This window comes from Erinaceus europaeus, chromosome 1, assembly GCF_950295315.1.
Source record: "Erinaceus europaeus chromosome 1, mEriEur2.1, whole genome shotgun sequence".
In the NCBI taxonomy this organism is placed as follows: Eukaryota; Metazoa; Chordata; class Mammalia; order Eulipotyphla; family Erinaceidae; genus Erinaceus; species Erinaceus europaeus.
The window spans coordinates 24,101,882-24,122,784 of NC_080162.1; the positions used below are offsets into that span (position 1 = coordinate 24,101,882).

At 40.2% G+C, this 20,903-nt stretch overlaps 1 protein-coding gene across 5 annotated transcripts in view; it reads right to left on the reverse strand.

Annotated features, from left to right (window-relative positions):
- Positions 1 to 20,903, reverse strand: part of ASCC1 (activating signal cointegrator 1 complex subunit 1) — a 116,929-nt gene that overhangs the window by 94,168 nt on the left and 1,858 nt on the right. For all 5 annotated transcript variants that reach the window (XM_007539425.3, XM_060202135.1, XM_060202344.1 and 2 more), the window contains exons 2-5: positions 19,400 to 19,544; positions 17,374 to 17,473; positions 9,419 to 9,516; positions 2,736 to 2,914 (exon numbers count right to left, since the gene is read on the reverse strand). In XM_007539425.3, the coding sequence (XP_007539487.1) occupies positions 2,736 to 2,914; positions 9,419 to 9,516; positions 17,374 to 17,473; positions 19,400 to 19,511 (489 nt within the window). In that variant the 5' untranslated portion in view covers positions 19,512 to 19,544. The remainder of the gene's footprint in view (positions 1 to 2,735; positions 2,915 to 9,418; positions 9,517 to 17,373; positions 17,474 to 19,399; positions 19,545 to 20,903) is intronic.

Genomic DNA, 20,903 nt, shown 5'->3' on the forward strand with positions numbered 1-20,903 from the left:
CTCTTACAAATAAAATTTAGGGGCCAGGCGGTGGTGTACCTGGTTAAGCGCTCACTTTACAGTCCACAAGGACCCAGGTTCAAGCCCCTGGTCCCCATCTGCAGGGGGAAAGCTTTGCAAGAGGTGAAGCAGGACTGTAGGAGTCTGTCTCTCTCCTTCCCTGTCTCTCCCTTCCTCTATATTTCTGGCTATCTTTAACCAATAAAGATAATAAAAACAATTTTTAATAAACAAATTTTTAAATGAAGATTCACAAATGGGGAGTTTACATAGTAGGTAGAGTGTAGCACTTACATGTATGAAACCTCAAATTTAATTGCTAGCACAACATATATTAAAGCAGCCCTGTTTTTGTCTTTCCCTTTCCCTCTCTTTCTCTCATAAAATAAATAGTCAGGAAAAACACTCACCAAAAAAAAAAAAAAAAAAAAAGAGCCAAGGTATAAACAACAGTTAAACATATGAAAAAGTCTTACTTTATGAATAATGAAATAAGAAAACAATTTTTTTTTCTTTTTTAAAATTTATTATTGGCTAGAGACAGAGAGAAACTGAAAGGGGAGGAGAGGTGAAGAGAGAGATACAGAGAGATACCTGCAGCCTTGCTTCACCACTTGTGAAGCTTTTCTCCTGCAGGTAGGGACCAGGGGCTTGAACCCAGGTCCTTGCACACTGTAATGTGTGCGTTTAACCAGGTGCACTACCACCTGGCCCCCTCAATTTTTTCAATATGAAGTAGTAGATCACTGAACTTGCATTGCAAGAGATCTGAGGTTCAAACCCCACTGCCAACAAAAGTCAGAGCTGAACTGTGTGCTGGTAATAAATAAATAAATAAATAAATAAATAAATAAATAAATAAATAAATAAATAAATAAAGTGAAGGGGCCTAGTGGTGGCATACTTGGTCGAATGTACATGTTACTACAAACAATGACCCAGGTTCAAGCCTCTGCTTCCCACAGAAGCGTCATGAATTGTGAAGCAGGTCTGTTGGTGTTTCTCTATCTCCCACTCTCCTCTCAGTTTTTCTCTGTCCTATATAGTAAATAAATAAATTAAAAAAAAAAAATGGTGGGGCCGGGAGTAGCGGACCAGGTTAAGCCACATAGTAGAAAGCGCCAGGACCAGCAGAAGGATACCTGTTCGAGCCTCCCACTCCCTACCTGCAGAGGAGTCTCTTCACAAGTGGTGAATCAGGTCTGCAGGTGTTTCTCTGGCTCTCTCCCTCTATTATCTTCCCCTCCCCTCCCCTCCCAATCTGTCCTATCCGGAAAAACACAGGAGTAGGAGCAGTGGATTCACAGTGCAGGCACCGAGCCCCAGTGATGACCCTGGAAGCACAAAAAACTAATTAGTTAATTAACTAATTAAAAAATAGGAAATTGGCCACCAAGAGCAGTGGATTTGCCATGTAGGCACCAAGCCCCAGCAAAAACCCTCTTGACAAAAAAAAAAAAAGAATGATAACATTCAGTATTAGCAAGGGCAAGAAAAGAAAGCTATCATTTGGAGATTCAAGTGCTGTAACATTCCCTGAAGGTAATTTGGATACATTTATCAAAAATCTCAAAGGCACACATGTTTTGATTACTAAGTATGAAACCAATTAGGCTACTATATAAAACTATACACATGGAGGAGAATGAGCAAACATCATTATTTATATAATAATGAAAAACAAATGATAAAAGTTATTATATATTCCTATAACAGAATAAGTAACCATTAAAAATCAAATCATCAAAGAGTTATTAAAATCAGATTATGTTACTTTAGTCAACATTGCTATGACTTTTTTCCTGGTGTCCAAAGAATAGAGCTTTAAAAATTTAGATTTTGCAGGCTGGGGGTATAGATTGACCTGCCAAAGCCCATGTAGAGTGGAGAAGTAATTACAGAAGCCAGACCTTCCACCTTCTGCACCCCATAATGACCCTGGGTCCATACTCCCAGAGGGATAAAGAATAGGAAAGCTATCAGGGGAGGGGATGGGATATGGAGTTCTGGTGGTGGGAATTGTGTCGAGTTGTACCTCTCTTATCCTACAGTCTTCTCAGTGTTTCCATTTTATAAAGAAAAATTAAAAAAAAGAATTTTGGTCCAGGGACTAGGAAGACAGCATAAAGGTTATGCAAAAAGACATTAATGCCTGAGGCTCTAAAGGTTGCAGGTTCAATCCTCAGCACCATCAAAAGCCAGAACTGACTGAGCAGTGCTCTGGTATGGGGTGGGGGGGAGATAAAAAAAAGAAAAAAAAGTTGATCCTATCCAACAACAATGACATCAATAACCACAACAATGTTAGACAACAAGGGCAACAAAAGGGAATATAAATAAATAAATATAAAAAAAAAGAAAAGAAAAGAATTTGATCCATACTCCCAGAGAGGTAAATGACAGGAAGTAAACCAGAGGGCTCTGTACCTCCATTCCACCAGGACGCAAAGCGTCTGTCACCAGGAATCTTGTTTTTATACCATCAATGAGAGGGTAATGAATCTGGTAAACACCAGAGGAAGCCAGACAAAATAAATTAAATAATTTAAAAATAAGGATTTATCTGAGTATGTATATGAACTTAGTTGCTAATATGTCTTTACATTTTTTCCAGTTCAGAATTAACCATCAGAAATAGTTGCCCTCTTTTGGTGGAAAAAGCGATTTGTATCTTTCAACTATTTGAATACTGTTTCGATTTGTTAACTTTTTGTCTTCTCTAGTTTGCTGCTTACCATGGAACATTTCTCCAATACTTCCTCCTGGAACTTCAAAAATCGCTCCTGAACCTCAACTTCATTGAGGAAAAAGGAGAGGAAGTGAGTGGAGGGCTGCTTTCTTCTAAAAGTGAGCAGAAGTACATCAATCCGAGTCCGGGCTGAGATTACACCACTTCGATGCTGTCCAGTGATAACTGCAAGTAAAATAAACAGCATGTTTAGGGAGAATTTTATTTTTTTGATATTGTCATCTCCAGGGAACTCAAACAGTATACATAACTGTGTACTGAATGTGTACATAATTCTGAAAAGGAGACAATACCAAGGGTGAGAAAACTGATAATGGACTCTGACTAAGCAGAATGTAGTTTAAAATCAGAATACTATAAATACCGGCTGATGGAAATAGAAAAAATGAGCTTCAGAGCCAGAAAGCAAGCCCTTATATCTTGCTCGGGGAAAGTTTGGCAGTGACTTAGAAAGTTTAACAAAGAAATAGCATATGACTAACAGTTCTATTGGATTGTTGGAAAAGTCATGACATATTTCTATGTTTTTCTATGCAAAAGTTCATCATGACTTTTCAGACAATCCAATACTTTAGAGGTAAACACTGAAAAGTAAAACAGATTTCTTTCTTTTCTTTCTTTCTTTCTTTCTTTCTTTTTTTTTTTTTTTTTTACTGAAAGCAAATGCTCATAACAGCTTTATTTGCAATAATCAAAAGGCAGTAACCACCTAAATGTCTATCAACTGATAAAGGGGTAAACAACATGTGATATCTTCACACTGAGAAATTTTATTCAGTCACAGAAAATTGAAGAACATTGCAAAAAAATGTTTAGGTATTACACAATTTCTAAGCAGATATGAAACCTCTAGGTTCCACAACTTAGAAACATGGGCTTAGTTCCACATAGAAACCAAGAAAAGGTGGTGGGCTAGATAGCATAATGGTTATGCCAAGAGACTCTCATGCCTGAGGCTCCAAAGCCTCAGGATCAATGCCACACATTACTATAAGCCAGAGCTGAGCAGTGCTCTGGAAAAAAAAAAAAAACATGTTTATTATATATTCTATAATATGTTATATATATTAAGATGTAGTCAGTCCTCATTTATTACAGATTATGCATTTGGAGACCAGGTGATGGCATACTTGGAAGAGTACCTATGTTACAGTTTTCAAGGACTCTGATTCAAGTCCCTGGTCCCCACCTACAGGGTAACAGCTTCGGGAACAGTGAGACAGTCAGTGCTGCAAGTGTCTCTCTTTCTTTTCTTTGGAGCCTCAGGCATGAGAGTCTCTTGGCATAACCATTATGCTATCTACCCCTGCCCCAGTGTCTCTCTTTCTCTCTCCTTTTTCCCCCCAATTTCTCTGTGTCTATCCCATAAATAAATAAAATAGAAAAATTAGAGAAGATATAAACAATGAATGAAATTGCCATTTCACAGACTATTTTTTTTAAAAGTAAAGGATAAAGTTCTCAATATAATATAAAATAGTAAAGTGAGCAGGGGGTAGATAGCATTAAGGTTATGCAAACAGACTCTCATGCCTGAAGCTCCAAAGACCCAGGTTCAATCCCACACCACCATAAGTCAGAGCTGAGCTGTGCTCTGGTTTAAAAAAAAAAAAAAAGTAAAGTACTAACTAACTATGGTTATAGTGACATCTGTGATGTTCTTTAAAAACCAGGCAACTATGGATGTCAAAGGAAAAAGACCTCTTATTTTTCCTAACACTTTACAGTGAAGCACATTACATTTCCTATAAGAATGGCTTTTTGGTTATATTTTGGCAGTGCTGGAGTGTCATATATGTGATTTCACAGCTTTTTCATTTTTTTCTTGTTTATTTGCTTGTTGATTTTTATTTTTATTGGGGGATTAGTGGTTTACAGAAATACAATTATTAGTATGTATGTAAAATTTCTCAGTTTTCTGTAAAACACAATCACCTCCAGGCCATTTCCTCCTCCATCAACATGTACCAAGACCTGAAAGCCCTCAACCTTTTTTTTTATCTTTTACTGTCTATCACTGGGACTGGGTGCCTGTACTACAAATCCATCACTTCTAGAAGGGTTTTTTTCTTTTTCTTTCTTTCTCTCTTTCTTTCTTTCTCTTTTTTTGTTTCTAATTTATTGGATAGCACAGAGAGAAATTGAGAGGGAGATGGCAATAGAGAGGGAGAAAGACACCTGCAGACCTGCTTTACTGCTTGTGAAGTGTCCCCCCTGCAGGTGGGCTCAAACCAGGTCCCTGTATACAGTAGCATGTGTGTTCAACTAGGCATACCACTGCCCAGCCCATTTTCATTCCTTTTATTTTGGATAAAGAAAAGGATAGACTCCACAGCACTGGAGCTCCCTCTGGTGCCAAGGTATCCCATGTTAGCCAGGACCTGAACACAGATGAACTCACAGACTTTTTGTTTTTTCTTTTTTTCTTAGTTGCCACCAGGGTCATCCCCGGGGCTTGGTACCTGAGCAAGGAATCGATCACTCTGGGCAATCTTTTTCTTTCTTCTTCTTCTTTCTTTTTTTGATAGAAAACAGAAACTGAGACGGAAGAGGAAGAGGGAAAGAGAGAACACCGCGTAGCACTGCTTTATCAATTATAAAGCCTCCCCCCCACCGCAGATTGAGAGCAAAATTTGAACCCCAATCCTTGCACACGGCAGCACATGTGCTCTATGTGGTGTGCACTGCTGCTGCCTCTCTCTCTCTCTCTCCCCCACCTCAGCCTCTGCCTGCTGCCTCTCTCTCTCTCCCCCACCTCAGCCTCTGCCTGCTGCTTCAATTTCTCTCTCTCTCCCCACCTCACCCTCTCCGTTATTGTTTTTGTTTTAGTTTTTATTTCATGAGCTAGAAGCCAGAGGGTACATAGCATAATAGTTAATGTAAATTGACTCTCATGCCTGAGACTCCAAAGTCCCAGGTTCAATTCCCAACACCAGCATAAGCCAGAGTTGAACAGAGCTCTAGTTAAACTCTCAGAAGGCTAGAAATGGACCTACCCCATGATCCTGCAATTCCTCTCCTGGGGATATATCCTAAGGAACCCAACACACCCACCCAAAAAGATCTGTGTACACATATGTTCTTGGCAGCACAATTTTTAATAGTCAAAACCTGGAAGCAACCCAGGTGTCCAACAACAGATGAGTGGCTGAGCAAGCTGTGGTATATATACACAATGGGATACTACTCAGCTATTTAAAATGGTGACTTCACGGTTTTCAGCCGATCTTGGATGGACCTTGAAAAATTCATGTTAAGTGAAATAAGTCAGAAACAGAAGGATGAATATGGGATGATCTCACTCTCAGGCAGAAGTTGAAAACAAGATCAGGGGAGTCGGGCTGTAGCACAGCGGGTTAAGTGCAGGGGGCGCAAAGCACAAGGACCAACATAAGGATCCCGGTTCGAACCCCGGCTCCCCACCTGCAGGGGAGTCGCTTCACAGGCGGTGAAGCAGGTCTGCAGGTGACTATCTTTCTCTCCTCCTCTCTCTTCCCCTCCTCTCTCCATTTCTCTCTGTCCTATCCAACAACGACAACAACAATAATAACTACAACAATAAAACAACAAAAGGGAATAAACAAATAAAATTGTTTAAAAACTTTATTTAAAAAAAAAAAAAGAAGAAAAACAAGATCAGAAGAGAAAACACAAACAGAACCTGCACTGGAACTGGTGTATTGCACCAAAGTAAAAGACTTTGGGGTTTGTGGGGGGAGGGGGGGAGGACACAGGTCCAAAAAGGATGATAAAGGACCTAGTGGGGGTTGTATTGTTATATGGAAACTGGGGAATGTTCTGCATGTACAAACTATTGTATTTATTGTCGAATGTAAAACATTAATTCCCCAATAAAGAAATTAAAACAAACAAACAAACAAAAACAGAGAGCTAGAGAAGCCAGAGCAGTACTCTGGCATATGTGGTGCCAGGAATGGAACTAAGGGAATATTCAAAACTTGTATTATAGAATAATGATTAGGGAGAGTTCAAGCATGCATTGAGACAAAATTAAAGTAAAAATTATAGGGCTGGGGAGACAGCATAATAGTTATGCGAAAGGCTCTCATGCCTGAGGCTCTTAGGTCCCAGGTTCAATCCCCAGCCCACCATAGACCAGAGCTGGTCTGTCAGTCCCAGTCACTCACTCACTCTCTTTCTCTCTAATTAAAAAAATAAAATATTTTTTAAAGAATTATAATTACCTCTGCCAGAAACCAAAACTATGGCAAGAAGCTTAAAGAAAAGGGAGCACCAGGATGCTGGCCAGGCTTCCCTGGATTGAAGACCCCACCAATGTGTCCTGGAGCTCAGCTCCCCAGAGACACACCTTACTAGGGAAAGAGAGAGGCAGACTGGGAGTATGGACCCACCAGTCAACGCCCATGTTCAGCGGGGAAGCAATTACAGAAGTCAGACTTTCTACCTTCTGCAACCCTCAACGACCAAGGGTCCATGCTCCCAGAGGGCTAGAGAATGGGAAAGCTATCATGGGAGGGGGTGGGTTATGGAGATTGGGTGGTGGGAATTGTGTGGAGTTGTACCCCTCCTACCTTATGTTTTTGTTCATTAATTCTTTCTTAAATAAAAAATTAAAAAAAAAAAAAGAAAAGGGAGCAAAGAGAGAAAAATTTTAAATCCTGAATATTGTACTTCTGTAAAAGTTTGATTCAGAATGTTAAATCTGTTCATTTTTTACTAAATAGGAAGTTTGGCTGAAAATACAGCTAAAAAGATACTTTTGTTTTCATAACAGAGAAAACTGAAGGAAAAAAAGTATTTGAAAGGTACTCAAACTGCTTTCCAAAAAACAAAACAAAACAAACAAGCAAAACCTCAAAAGTCAGTCAAGCAATAACTAAAAAGCAAGTATGATACAGTCAGACTTAATCTACAACTACGAATATGTGAGAGAACCAGTTTTGCCTGGGTTGGGTCTGAGATCTTCAACTAGGAATTTATTATACATTGTCAAAAACCATTAATGCCATTGACCTAAGCTGCAAAAGATCATCTCCCTAGCTACATTGACAGCATCATTTTTAAAGTTTCTTCTGAAATTCCACTGCCTGATACATCAAAACAGACTAAACCACATTCTTGCCTAGAAGACAAATTAAAACCTATAAGATTCTTTCCTTTCTTAGTCAAGCTAATTTAGGAGAAATCAAAGAAAGTGACTAACTGAAAGAAATCCATACCCATATGCCTTGATTTCATATCACAACTCGATTTACTGTAACCAATACATTTGATTTTTCTTTATATATTGTTACCCAGCAATACTAATGCGTTTATCCTCTCTTCTATATCAATTAGTTCCAATAAACTTATATTTTAAATAATTTAATACACTTGTTTTTCCACACTAAAATACAATGGTAAGTCAAAATGAAGACTTCCCAACCTACCTATCCTTTCTTTTCTTTTATATATTTTTAATAAATTTTAATTATCTTTTATTTATTGGATAGAGACACCCAGAAATTGAGAGGAAGGGGGAGATAGGGAGAGAGAGACAGAGAGACAGCTGCAGTACTGCTTCACCACTTGTGAAGCTTCCCCTCTGCAGGTGGGGACTGGGGGCCTGAACCTGGGTCCTTGAGCATTCTAATCTATGTGCTCAACCAGGTGAACCACCCCCTGGCCCCTATATTTTATTTATTTATTTTGAATAGAGATAGAGAGAAGTTGAGAGGGAAGGGGGAGACAGAGTGAGGGAGAGAGAGAGGCATTTTGATACTGCTTCACTACATATGAAGCTTCCCCACTGTAGGTGCGGACCAGAGACTTGAACCGGGGTCCTTGCACATAATAATGTGTGCACTCAGCCAGCTACACCAACACCCAGCCCCTACTATCCTTTTCTGGATAAGTTTTCTAATAACTCCAGTTATCTTAAAATGAATAATGTCTCCATATTAACTCTATGTTGTATAATTTTCACTGCAATAGAAGCTATTAACTGTTACTATATGAACAGAAAAAGGGTGACATACCAACAGTTAAGGAATTAGCTCTACAGTTCAAGAGAGCCTTTATACCTTGTGTGTTTTCTTAAGCTTCCTTTTTTTAAGTATGCATTCACTTTATAATCAGAAAAACTAGATAAAGAAACAGGCTGTAATGCTTTGATCTCATAGGTTGTCTCTATTTTTAACTGAAAACAACTCACAAACTCCATTTCAAGATACTAAAGCATAACAGAAATTTAATACACAATGGAATTTGGGAGCTTTATTCCATTAGTGCAGGCCAGAATATAAGATATGGGTACTAAGTCATGGTAAGATTCCTCACTTGAGAAGTTGATACTGAGGGGCCGGGTGGTGGCACCCCTGGTTGAATGCACATGTTACAATGCACAAGGACCCAGGTTTGAGCTTCACAAGTGGTGAAGCAGTGCTGCAGATGTCTCTCTGTCTCTCTCCCTCTCTATCACCCCTTTCCCTCTTTATTTCTGGTTGTCTCTATCCAATAAATAAATAAAGATAATAACAATAACAAAGCCTGCATGGCAAGAAAAACAGTAAAAAAAGAAGCTGATACTGATATGTCATTAAAAGATCCATACCTTTAAATCCTGTAAAGAACTAAATCCCTTACTTGGTTGTATTATCCCACATACAAAAGTGATCACAAATACGATTCATACACATTGGGTCTCACCAATTTCTCCATCTTGTCCAGGCTTAGGAATGCTAATCGAAGTTTTGGTTTCCACTTCTAGTTTCTTCCTGGTGTCACCTCTCTTTCCAACAATATGCCTAAAATGTAACGCAAAAAATTAATGTAAGGGAATTAAGTAAAAATATACCATAATAAATAATTTTATTGTTTACATAAGAGGTAGATAAACATAATTTCTTACAAAAAAAAAAAAATTGCTTGTGGTCCAGGAGAACTAGGCTCTCAAGCATGAGGTCCTGAGTTCAATCCCCAGCAGCACATGTACCAGAGTGATGTCTGGCTCTTTCTCTCTCTCCTCCTATCTTTCTCATTAATAAAATAAATAAAATCTTTAAAAGAAAAAAAAATGCTTCAGGTGGGGGTAGATAGATAGCATAATGGTTATGCATGTCAATCATCTTTGATTCATTTACATTACTCACTTAGGCCGACTACTCAGTTTATTGACTTTTTCACTTGGGTTACCTCTTGGGCTTTTACACACTAGGCTGACCAGGAGAGAGGCACAACAGTACTAAAGCTCCTTCCAGTGTGGTGAAGGCTGGGCCCGAACCTAGGTCGCAAGCATGGCTAAGTAGGTACACTATCCACATGAGCTACTCTGCAGGCCCTTCAACCTACGACCATGCTGACAATCTAAGTTACCTTCTGGAAACCACAATCATTTTGTGAGTTAAAGGGAATGAAATTACTGGGTCCTGAGAGAGAAGTTTCAGAGTCTATAAAGCACTAAGAGATCATCACAGGATTATAAAGTTAAGAGCAAAAGAAAGCCCTACCTCTATTATTTCGGCTTCTGGTTTCAATTACAACACCCAATAGAACCTGGATGAGTCTGTCTAAAACTGTATTTGTTTTTATGTGTGGAAAAAGAACACAACTGTTTCCACTAAAGTCTATTGTAGTTAAGAGTTTTAAAAGCATAAGATGTTTAGAAAAGGACTGGAATGTCATAATTCCCATGTATTTTTATGTGCTGGGCTAGAGCTCCTATTATACCAGCTCTGTCAATCCTTTTTCTTTTTTTTTTTGCCTCCAGGGTTATTACTGGGACTCAGTGCCTGCACTATGAATCCTCTACTCCTGGAGGCCATTTTTTCCCATTTTTGTTGCCATTGTAGATCTTTGTTGTTATTATTATTGTTGTTGTTACTGCTGTTGTTGTTGGATAGGACAGAGAGAAATCAAGAGAGGAGGAGAAGACAGAGGAGGTAGAGAAAGACATCTGAAGACCTACTTCACCACAAGTGAAGTGACCCCCCCCCTGCAGGGGGGGAGCTGGGGGCTCGAACAGGGATCCTTAATCCAGTCTGTGTGCTTTGCACCATGTGCACGTAGCCCACTGCACTACCTCCTGGCCCCCAATCCTTTTTCTATTTATGTTTTTTTGTTTGTTTGTTCCCAACAGCACTGCTCAGCTCTAGTTTATGGTGGTTCTGGGGATTAAACCTGGGACTTTTGATGTCTAAGGCATGAAAGGCTTTTTTTAAAAAAAGACTTTTTTTTTTTTAACCAAAGTACTGCCCAGCTCTGGTTTATGGTGGTGTGGGGGGTTGAACCTGGTACTCTGGAACCACAGGCAAGAGAGAGGCTCTTTGGGTAACCATTACACTCTCTCCGCTACCCAGGCAAGAAAGGCCTTTTGCATAACCATTATGCTATTGCCTCTAGCCTTGGTACTGGAGTTTGAACCTGGAACTTTTTGTGCCTCAGGTATAACTGCATAACCACTACGCATGGCTCCAGTCTGAGCCTTTGTCTTCCTAGATATTATCAATGTGCAGGCTTTCCAGCAGGTTCCCGTGAGTTAGAATGTGGCCAATGAACAAGCCTATCACCAACTGTTACAAGTTTCTCCTGCTCACTGAAAGCAGTGAGCATTTGGTATGATCTGGTAGGTTATTTGGGGGACATAAGAATGCCCAAATTTTTAAATGTCTTCCTTGACTCAAATAAGCCTATAGAAATGATTCACAAGGGCGGGTGGTGGAGGGCGGGGGGAAGGGAGGGAGGGGAGAAAGAGGAAGAAAACTAAATAGATGTAAATTGTTTTAAAAAGAAATGATTCCTAAGCAATAAATCTAACAGGGGCCAGGAGACAGCTCACCTGGCACAGCGCACACTACCACGTGTGAGTCCCTGGGTTTGAGACCTGGTACCACATGGGAAAACCATCAACAGCATCAACTGTTGTCTCCTCTCTTTCTCTCTTCTCTCTCTCTAAAATGAAAAAAAAAAAATCCAAGGAGGCTGCTCAGTGGTCACATCATGCATGTGCAAGGCCCCAGAAGCAGACTTTTTTTTAAAAAAAAAAAAGGGGGGGGGGGAAATCAAGTAAATATTGTCTACTAGCTAGGGCTTAACAGAATCAATACCTAACCTAGCATGCAAGTCATCTTGCACATAGGAAATACTTAAAATATATAGAATCTGGGAGTCGGGTGGCAGCGCAGCGGATTCAGCACACGTGGTGCAAAGTGCAAGGATCCCAGTTCAAGGCAGTGGCTCCCCACCTGCAGGGGGGTCACTTCACAGGCGGTGAAGCAGGTCTGCAGGTGTCTGTCTTTCTCTCCCCCTCTGTCTTCCCCTCCTCTCTCCATTTCTCTCTGTCCTATCCAACAACGACATTATCAGTAACAACAACAATAATAACCACAACAGTAAAGAAAACAAGGGCAACAAGAAGGGAATAAATATTTTTAAAAAGAAAGCAAGATTTAAAATATATATATATATATATATATATTCCAAAAGACGATGAAGCTAGACATCTAAGAATTTTTCACAAACCTTAGTAGGCAATACATACTTTTAGTAAGATATTAGACTGATTTTATCAGGAAACTAAGCAATGACTTTCTCAAATAAGGGTTATTTTTAAAAAATATTTATTAGAGAGCCAGGCAGTGATGCATTTGGTTAAGTGCACACAAGTCCCTGGCCCCCACCTGCAGGGGGAGAGCTTCATGAGGGGTGAAGAAGGTCTGCAGGTGCCTCTCCATCTCTTTCCCTTTCTTTCTCCCCCTCCCCTCTCAATTTCTGTCTCTATCCAATAATAAATAAATAAACAAGAAAATAAATAATTAAAAAAATTCTTACTGAGAGTGCGAGAAAAACAAAGAGAGAACCAGCACATATAATGCCAGGGCTCAACCTTAGGACTTCAAATGCTTCTGAGTAAAATTATGTTTCTTTACAAGAAAATGTCACTGGACCCAGAGAGGAATGTAAACTATCAAGATATAATATCTGGTCTCCCATTTGACCATACCCCAGAAGAATGTCATCCTATTAAACAGCTGAAAATACTCTCAAGGTTGATGAAAACAAAAAATATTTGCCTGTTGAAACACAGATATATGAATTCATATTCTCATAGAAAGGCACTTAGATAGAACTAATTTAACTGATACAACATGTAAAAACAATTTGTGGCAATTTATGGACTTCCTAGACCAGCCTATCTTTTGGGTATTATTACAGTGTGCAGGGATCTGGGTTCAAGCTCCCAGTTCCCACCTATAGGGGGAGAGCTTCGTGCACAATGGCCAGTGCCGCAGGCCTTCCTCTCCACTTGCCTTCTCAGTCTCTCTGTCTCTATGTCGGACACATTAGCCAGCTACCAGCAATCACACCTGCTGTGCAACTCAGGCATCCAAGCTTGACATCCTCGAGGAAACACTCACGAAAGACATGTCTCTGATATCTGATGACTGTAAAAAATGGCGACTAATCCCTAGCACTGCAAAAACGGTATCATCTGTTTTCCATCTACACCATGCCTCGGCCTCGCGTGAGCTTAATGTGCAGCTTGGCGATACGAGAATCCGGCATGAAGCCCAGCCAGTCTATCTTGGTGTTACTCTCGATCGCACCCTGTCATTTCACAAACATCTCATAAAAACTGCAGCAAAGGTGGGCGCGAGGAATCACATCATTGCAAGACTGGCCAGCTCCTCATGGGGCGCGAGCGCTTCCACACTACGATCATCCTCTCTGGCATTATGCTATTCCACTGCAGAATCCTGTGCCCCAGTATGGTTCCGTAGCCCCCATGTCCACTTGGTCGATTCCAAATTATACTCCTCCATGAGGATAATTTCTGGAACCATCCGTTCCACCCCGGTCCCATGGCTGCCAGTTCTTAGCAACATCGCCCCGCCAGATATTCGTCGGGATGCGGCATCATCTAAGTTCATTTCCCACGTCTACGCTCGACCGGACGTGCCAATATACGCGGATATCTTCGCCCCACCCTGTTCAACGCTTGACGTCTCGTCACCCAATCTGGTCCCCTACGCCTACACTGAACTTCTCTGTTCCAGACTCTTGGAAACAGAGCTGGCAGTCAGCTGAGGTAAAGAACAAACACCTCATCACAGACCCCTGCAAGCGTCAACCCGGCTTTGACCTAGCACGTTATGATTGGGCCCTCCTCAATCGCTATCGAACAGGCCATGGCCGGTGTGCCGCTATGTCCCATCGCTGGGGAGCCAGAGACGACCCGAACTGCCCCTGCGGCTCCAGACAGACTATGACCCACATAGTCAACAACTGCTACTTCTCCAGATTCAAAGGAGGTCTGGAAACTTTACATCAGGCTCAACCTGACGCTGTTGACTGGCTACAGAAGAAGGGCAAACGCTAGTAGTAGTAGCAATCACATAAGCAAACACAAACTGAAGTGACCACAAAATCTTCAAGTACTTTACAAAGATCATCCCAGAGGGTGGGGGCAGATAGCATAATGGTTATGCAAAAATATTTTCATGCCTGAGGCTCCAAAGTCCCAGGTTCAGTTCCCCACACCACCATAAACTAGAACTGAGCAATGCTCTGGTTAAAACAAACACAAAGTAACCTAAAGATCATCCTAAATAAAACATATCAATATGAAGGGCCAGGTGGTGGTGCACCTGGTTGAGCACACATGTTACCATGTGCAAGGACTCAGATTCAAGCCCTGGGTCCCCACCTGCAGGGGGAAAACTTTGTGAATGGTAAAGCAGAGTTGCAGGTGTCTCTCTCTCTCCCTCTCTACCTCCCCTTAAACTCTTGATTTCCAATAAATAAAGACAATTTTAAAAAATCAATATTTGATAGACTGAGAATTAAGAGACACATCCTGCTTTTTTTTTTTTTTTTTACTGGTTGGCTCTAGCTTATGGGGTTGTACCTGGGACTTCAGAGCCTCAGGTATGGGAGTCTCTTTGCGTAACCACTATGCTATCTACCTCCGCCCACAATCCTGCTTTGCTTTCAAGTAGTTTTCCATCAGGGGGATTTTCAGAGGCATCTCCATGCAATTCTGAGGGGGGAACAAAAAGAGGCATCATGCTCCCCAACTTCAGTCTATATTACAAAGCAGCTCTTATCAAAACAGTATAGTACTGGAATAAAAAATGGACACTGGGATCAACGGAACAGAACTGAGAGCCCAGAAATAAGCCCAAACATATAGAGTCACCTAATATCTTACAAAGTGTCCAGAACCATTCAATGGAGAAAAAGCCACTTCAACAAATGGTGCTGGAACAACTGGACAATAACATGTGCCAAAATAAAACTAAAGCATCATTTCACACCACACACTAAGATCAGATCAAAATGGATCCAAAAACCTGGATATCAGGCCAGAAAATCTAAAATATCTAGAAGAAATTATCGGTGAAACAATGCATTATCTTAACATCAAAGATGTATTTGGAGACTCAAGTCCATGGGCATGTACAATGAAAATATATAAAATACATAAACGGTACTATATCAAAATAAAGAGCTTCTGCACATCTAAAGCAAACTACACAAGAATAACCAGGCAATCCAGTAAATGGGAGAAGATATGTACACATCAGACAAGTGACTGATATCAAGCATCTATAAAGGAACTGGTACAACTCAGTAAAAGGAAAAAAAAAAAATACCAGTAATAACCCAATAAAAAAGTGGACCAAAGAACTGAATCAGCAGTTTCCTAAAGAAGAAATACACATGGCCCGCAGACATATGAAGAAATGCTCCACTTCACTCATCAGTAGAGAAGTACAAGTCAAAACTACACTGAGATTCCACCCACACCTAGGAGAACAGCCTACATCAACACGACAGGAGATGAGTGGTGCTGGCAAGGCTGTGGAGAAAGGGGGGGGGTCCATTCCACTGCTGATGGGAATGCAAACTGGTGTAGCCCCTCTGGAAGGCTGTACAGAGAGTCTTTAAACAAAAGAACTACCTTATGATGCAGCAATAAAGGAGAAGTTCAGTTGTTAAATAAAGATAATGAATATTTTTTAAAAAGTGGGTTTTATAATAAGGGCAACAAAATGGAATAAATAAACAAGTATTTTTTAAGTGGGTTTTTTTTTTTTTTTCAGTTTCCCATCAGTAGAGGAGCTATCAAATAGAACACAGATAAGTATAAATACATGACTGAGCAAGGCTACAAAAAGGGCCAGGTGGTGGTGGCACCTGATTGAGCACACGTGTTACAATGCGTGAGGACTCAGGTTCAAGACCCTGGTCGCCACCTGTAGGGGGAAAGCTTCATGAGCGATCAAGTAGGGCAGCAGGTGTTATCTTGCCCTTCCCTCTCAATTTCTGGTTGTCTCTATCTAATAAGTAAAGATAATTAAAAAAAAGATAACAAATAAATAAAACATTAAAAAAGAAATGCTATGAAGGAAAAGTAAAGGACATTTATTGTGAATGCACAGTAAGGTCATCAATATAATTGACTGGGATGATGGTGTCGAGTTTCCCTTTGAAAGAAGAATATAGGTAAGGCAGAGGAGAGATTTAAGGTAAAGAACAGCAGGTATCAACATTCTAATGTAGGAAGAGGCATGGTATAAGCAAAAACTGAAGAAAGTCAAATGCAAAGACATGGAAAGAGTACTGTGAATTAATAGGAAAAGAAGAAGAGGAGGAGGAGGAAGAAAAAGAGGAGGAAGAGAAGGAAGAAGAAGGAGAAGAAGACAGAGAAGGAGGAGGAGAAGGAGAAAAAAGAAGAAAATGCCAAGTTACTGAGAAGATAGCACAGTGATTAACATAACAGATGTTCATGTTCAGAGGTCTCAGGTTCAATCCCCAGTACGATCTTCAGTCAGAACTGAGTAGTATGGTGGTCTGGGAGGTAGCACAGTGGATAAAGCACTGGATTCTCAACCATGAGGTCCTGAGTTCAATCCCTGGCAGCACATGTACCAGAGTGATGTCTGGTTCTTTCTCTCCTTCTATCTTTCTCATGAGTAAACAAATAAATTCTTTTAAAAAAAAAAAAAGAAGAAGAAGAAGAACTGAGTAATATGATAGTATGATGGCTAAAGGGGGGTAGGAGGGGGGAGAGAAAGTAAGAGGGAAAAACAAAGTTGGGTAAGTCATGACCAAGATTTTGGTCATTTTCATTTTGGTCTATTTTATTTGAATGATAGAATTCCATGTTCAGTAGAAGAATACTGACAGATTTCCAGATTTCTGAGCAGAGGTAGTCAAATCATCACATTTGCCTTTAAAAAAGATCCTTCCATGACTGAGGCAGGGGTAGGGGAGTAGGAGGGGGTGAAGCCTTGGGTTCAATCCCTAGTAAGAGATATTCCCATGCTGAGTTTGAAGAAGTTATTGGGAGGAGAGTGAGAATTAGTGGAGAGATCAGTAAGTAAGCTGCTTGAAGTAATCCACAGAAAAAGCAGGGGGTGGCAGTAAAGAGATAATTCTACAGCTTTCTGTAATTCTAAAAATTCTAAAGCTATTTAAGAGACAAATCAACAGAGTTTGTAATGTGATGAAACTGATTTGCAATCAGTCCTTAGAAATTCTAAGATGTCAAACACTGAACTTTGTTCTCAAGGGTAGTCAAGAATTGCAGTAGAAGTTGAGTAGAGGAGTCAATTCCCTGCTACTTCCTAGAAGTCACAAGCAGCTAACATCTCACTCACTTGTAGAGCAGACTGGGAGCCTTCACAGTACACCGGAACCCTTGCTGGGTTTGCACCACCCCATAGGTGTCACAGGGCTCTTCGGAACATTCCATGAAGCCTGCACAGAAATCACAACATCTCACTCAGAACTGCTGTTCCTCCAGTTGTCAACCATTGTCAGTGGTTTAAAAAAAAAAAAAAAAAAAGTAATACACAACACAAAGAACAGGCCAACACTTTACACTATAGATCACTGACACTCCTTCCAGCCTGCTCTTAGGAGAAAAATAAAGGGCAAAAGCTATATGACTACATAAAATCTTCCAGTCTTGGAACCTTGGAAATGTATTTTTTAAATGTCTGATTTATTTTTTAAAGATTTTTTTTATTTATGAGAAAGATAGGAGAGAGAAAGAACCAGACAACACTCTGGGACATGTGCTGCCGGGGATCGAACTCAGGACCTCATGCTTGAGAGTCTGATGCTTTATCCACTGCAACACCTCCCGGACCACACTAGTAGTCTTTTTTATCCTAGAAAGCTAAGACAGTGAAAAATAGTCTCACTATTATTATGGAAATATAATGCCCGGCTCCTTTTTACATTACATAAAATTCATTCTCTCACGATGTATAATTTGGAGGCCAGGTGGTGATTCATGTGGTAGAGTGTCCACATTGTCATGTGCAAGGACCAGGGTCCGAATAAGCAGCTACCAGCAGGGGGTGAAGATTCATGATGGTGAAGGCGGTGCTGCGGTGTCTCCCCTTCTGTTTCTCTCTCCCTCTCTATTTCTCTGACGCTTACCCTCTATCAAAAGAGAGAAATTAAAAAAAAAAAAAAAAGCACAATTCAGGCATGGGGCCCAGGACAAATGGTAGAGCGGTGCGATTCTCCACTCCTTTCTCTATCTCCCTCTCTCTATACATAAATAAAAAGAATGAAACAAAATCAGATGGGAGTGGCAAGGGGAGGGAAACACAACTCAACAGTGTTTCATATTAAGGCACAAAAGCACTTCAGTGAATGAAGTACAGGTGACAGTGAGAGAAGACACTTTATACAGCTGACACAGAGGAAGAAGGGTGAAACAAGAAGCTCAAAGACCCGAGTTTGAAGGCAAACAGTGAGAAAGAGAGGGAGTGAGGGGAGGGTTAGCCCCCACATTTGGGACTCAATGAAAAAAACTATATGCCAAAAGGAAATGGCAGCAGAGCCTACAAAGCACTATGCATTAAATTCAAACCCAAATTAATTACCCTAAGTACTTATAATCCATCTTGACTGATTTATTTCTTTAAATTACCCAGGCAAAATAATAAAGTTATGTTAGCTGTGCATATGGAACTATCTGTATATCACTGCCAAAAAAAAAAAAAAAAAAAAACTAGAGAAAAGTGACAATCAACAATAAAATAAGTTACCATTATGGAGGCCAAATGAAACACTTCACTTCTTTTAATTTATTCTGGTAATAGTTAATAATATATATATATATATTTTTTTTTACCTCACACATGAAGAACTTAATTTTATCACAGAATATTAAGTTAATACCAATTTAGTTTACTAAAATGTTTATTTAATATGTTTTATGCCTTTATTCAAGCTAAAATATGACTAGTTGACTGCAACTGCGAATACCTCGCCAAACCAAACCCCACCAGCCTCTAGGCAGCAGCATAAATGGTGCCCTGAGCAGTCAAACATGTCAGATTTCAGTGCTCACTCAGGAACACATCAAAATACAACAAAGTATTGCTTCTACCGTACAGAGAATATTTTACATTCTATTCTGAACACAGAACAACTAAGATTACCCTCGATAGGGGGCTTGGCGGTGGCGCACCTGGTTAAGTGTACATTGTAACCCACAAAGATCCAGGTTGAAGCCCCTAGTGCCCACCTGCACCAGGGAAAGCTTCCCAAGTAGTGAAGCAGTTACAGGTGTCTCTTGGTCTTCCTCTCTATCTCCCTTTGCCCTCCCAATTTCTGTCTCTAGCCAATAATTATATAAATTAAAACTTTTTTAAAAAAGATTACCTTGATAGAAGTCTTCATCATCTTCTTCATGTTGGTAAGTCTTTTCTTGAATGAGATTTTTCCTGTAAATTCGTCCATCAATCCTAATAAGCTGTGGACGCAGAATCTCCATGATACTTTCTCCAAATAATACTTCAATAAAATCCTGAAAATTAATGATCATCTTACTTTTTTAAATCTTCATTTATTTATTGGGTATAAACAGCCAGAAATAAAAAGGGAATGGGGTAGTAGAGAGGGAGAGAGAGAGACACCTGCAGCACTGCTTCACCACTCGCAAAGCTTTCCCCTTGCAGGTGGGGGCTGGGGGCTCGAACCTGGGTCCTTGCACATTGTAACATGTGCGCTCAACCAGGTGAGCCACCACCTGGTCCCTTTTTTGTCTTTTACTTTATTTCTTTTTTTTTTTAATGTTTTACTTATAAATTAAATTTTAATTTACTTATATAATAAATTTTATTTTAATGTTTTACTTATATATTTTACTTATATATTATATTTACTTATACATATTCCCTCTTGTTGCCCTTGTTTTATTGTAGTTGTTACTGATGTTGTCATTGTTAAGATAGGACAGAGAGAAAATGGAGAGAGGAGGGAAAGACAGAGAGGGGGAGAAAAAGATAGACACCTGTAGAACAGCTTGTGAAGTGACTCCTCTGCAGGTGGGGAGCCGGGGGCTCGAACCAGGATCCTTCTGTGGGTCCTTGTGCTTTGCACCACCTGCACTTAGCCCGCTGCACTACCGCCCAGCTCCCTTTTACTTTATTTCTTCAGACAGCAGTTAAAGATAGATAAGGAGGGGATAGACCGCAGTACTGCCTGACCACTAATGAAGCTTTTTCTTGTGTGCTATTCCAGTGCAGTGGCCAGGACTGAAACCAGGTCCTAGCTACTCTACCTCCCAAGTATCTCCCAGAACCCCTCTGTTTAATCAGAAATAAAAATTCTTTTTATTTTTATTATTTATTAATTATTGTTATTTTTTACTTTTACCAGAGCACAGCTCAGCTCTGGCTTATGGTGCAGGGAACTGACCCTGGGACTTTGAAGCCTGAGATATGAGAGTGTCTTTGCATAACCATTATGCTATCTTCCCCATGCTCTGCTCATTTCTATAAAAATTCTCTTTAAAATATTTTATTTATTTATGAATGAGAAAGACAGGAGACAGAAAGAACCAGACATCACTCTGGTACATGTGTTGCCAGGGACTGAACTCGGGACCTCATGTTTGAGAGTCCAATGCCTGCGCGAAGGGTAGATAGTACAATGGTTATGCAAAGAGTCTCTCCTGCCTGAGGCTCCAAAGCCCCAGGTTAAATTCCCCACACTTCTTCTTCTAGCGTTTGCCCTTCTTCCGTAGCCAGTCACACTACGGTATGCCAGAGCAAAAAGACTGGGTCCAGTGCCTTATCCACTGAGCCACCTCCCAGACCACAAAATAATATTTTTTTAGATTATTTTATGTATTAATGAGGAAGACAGGAGGAGAGAGAAAGAA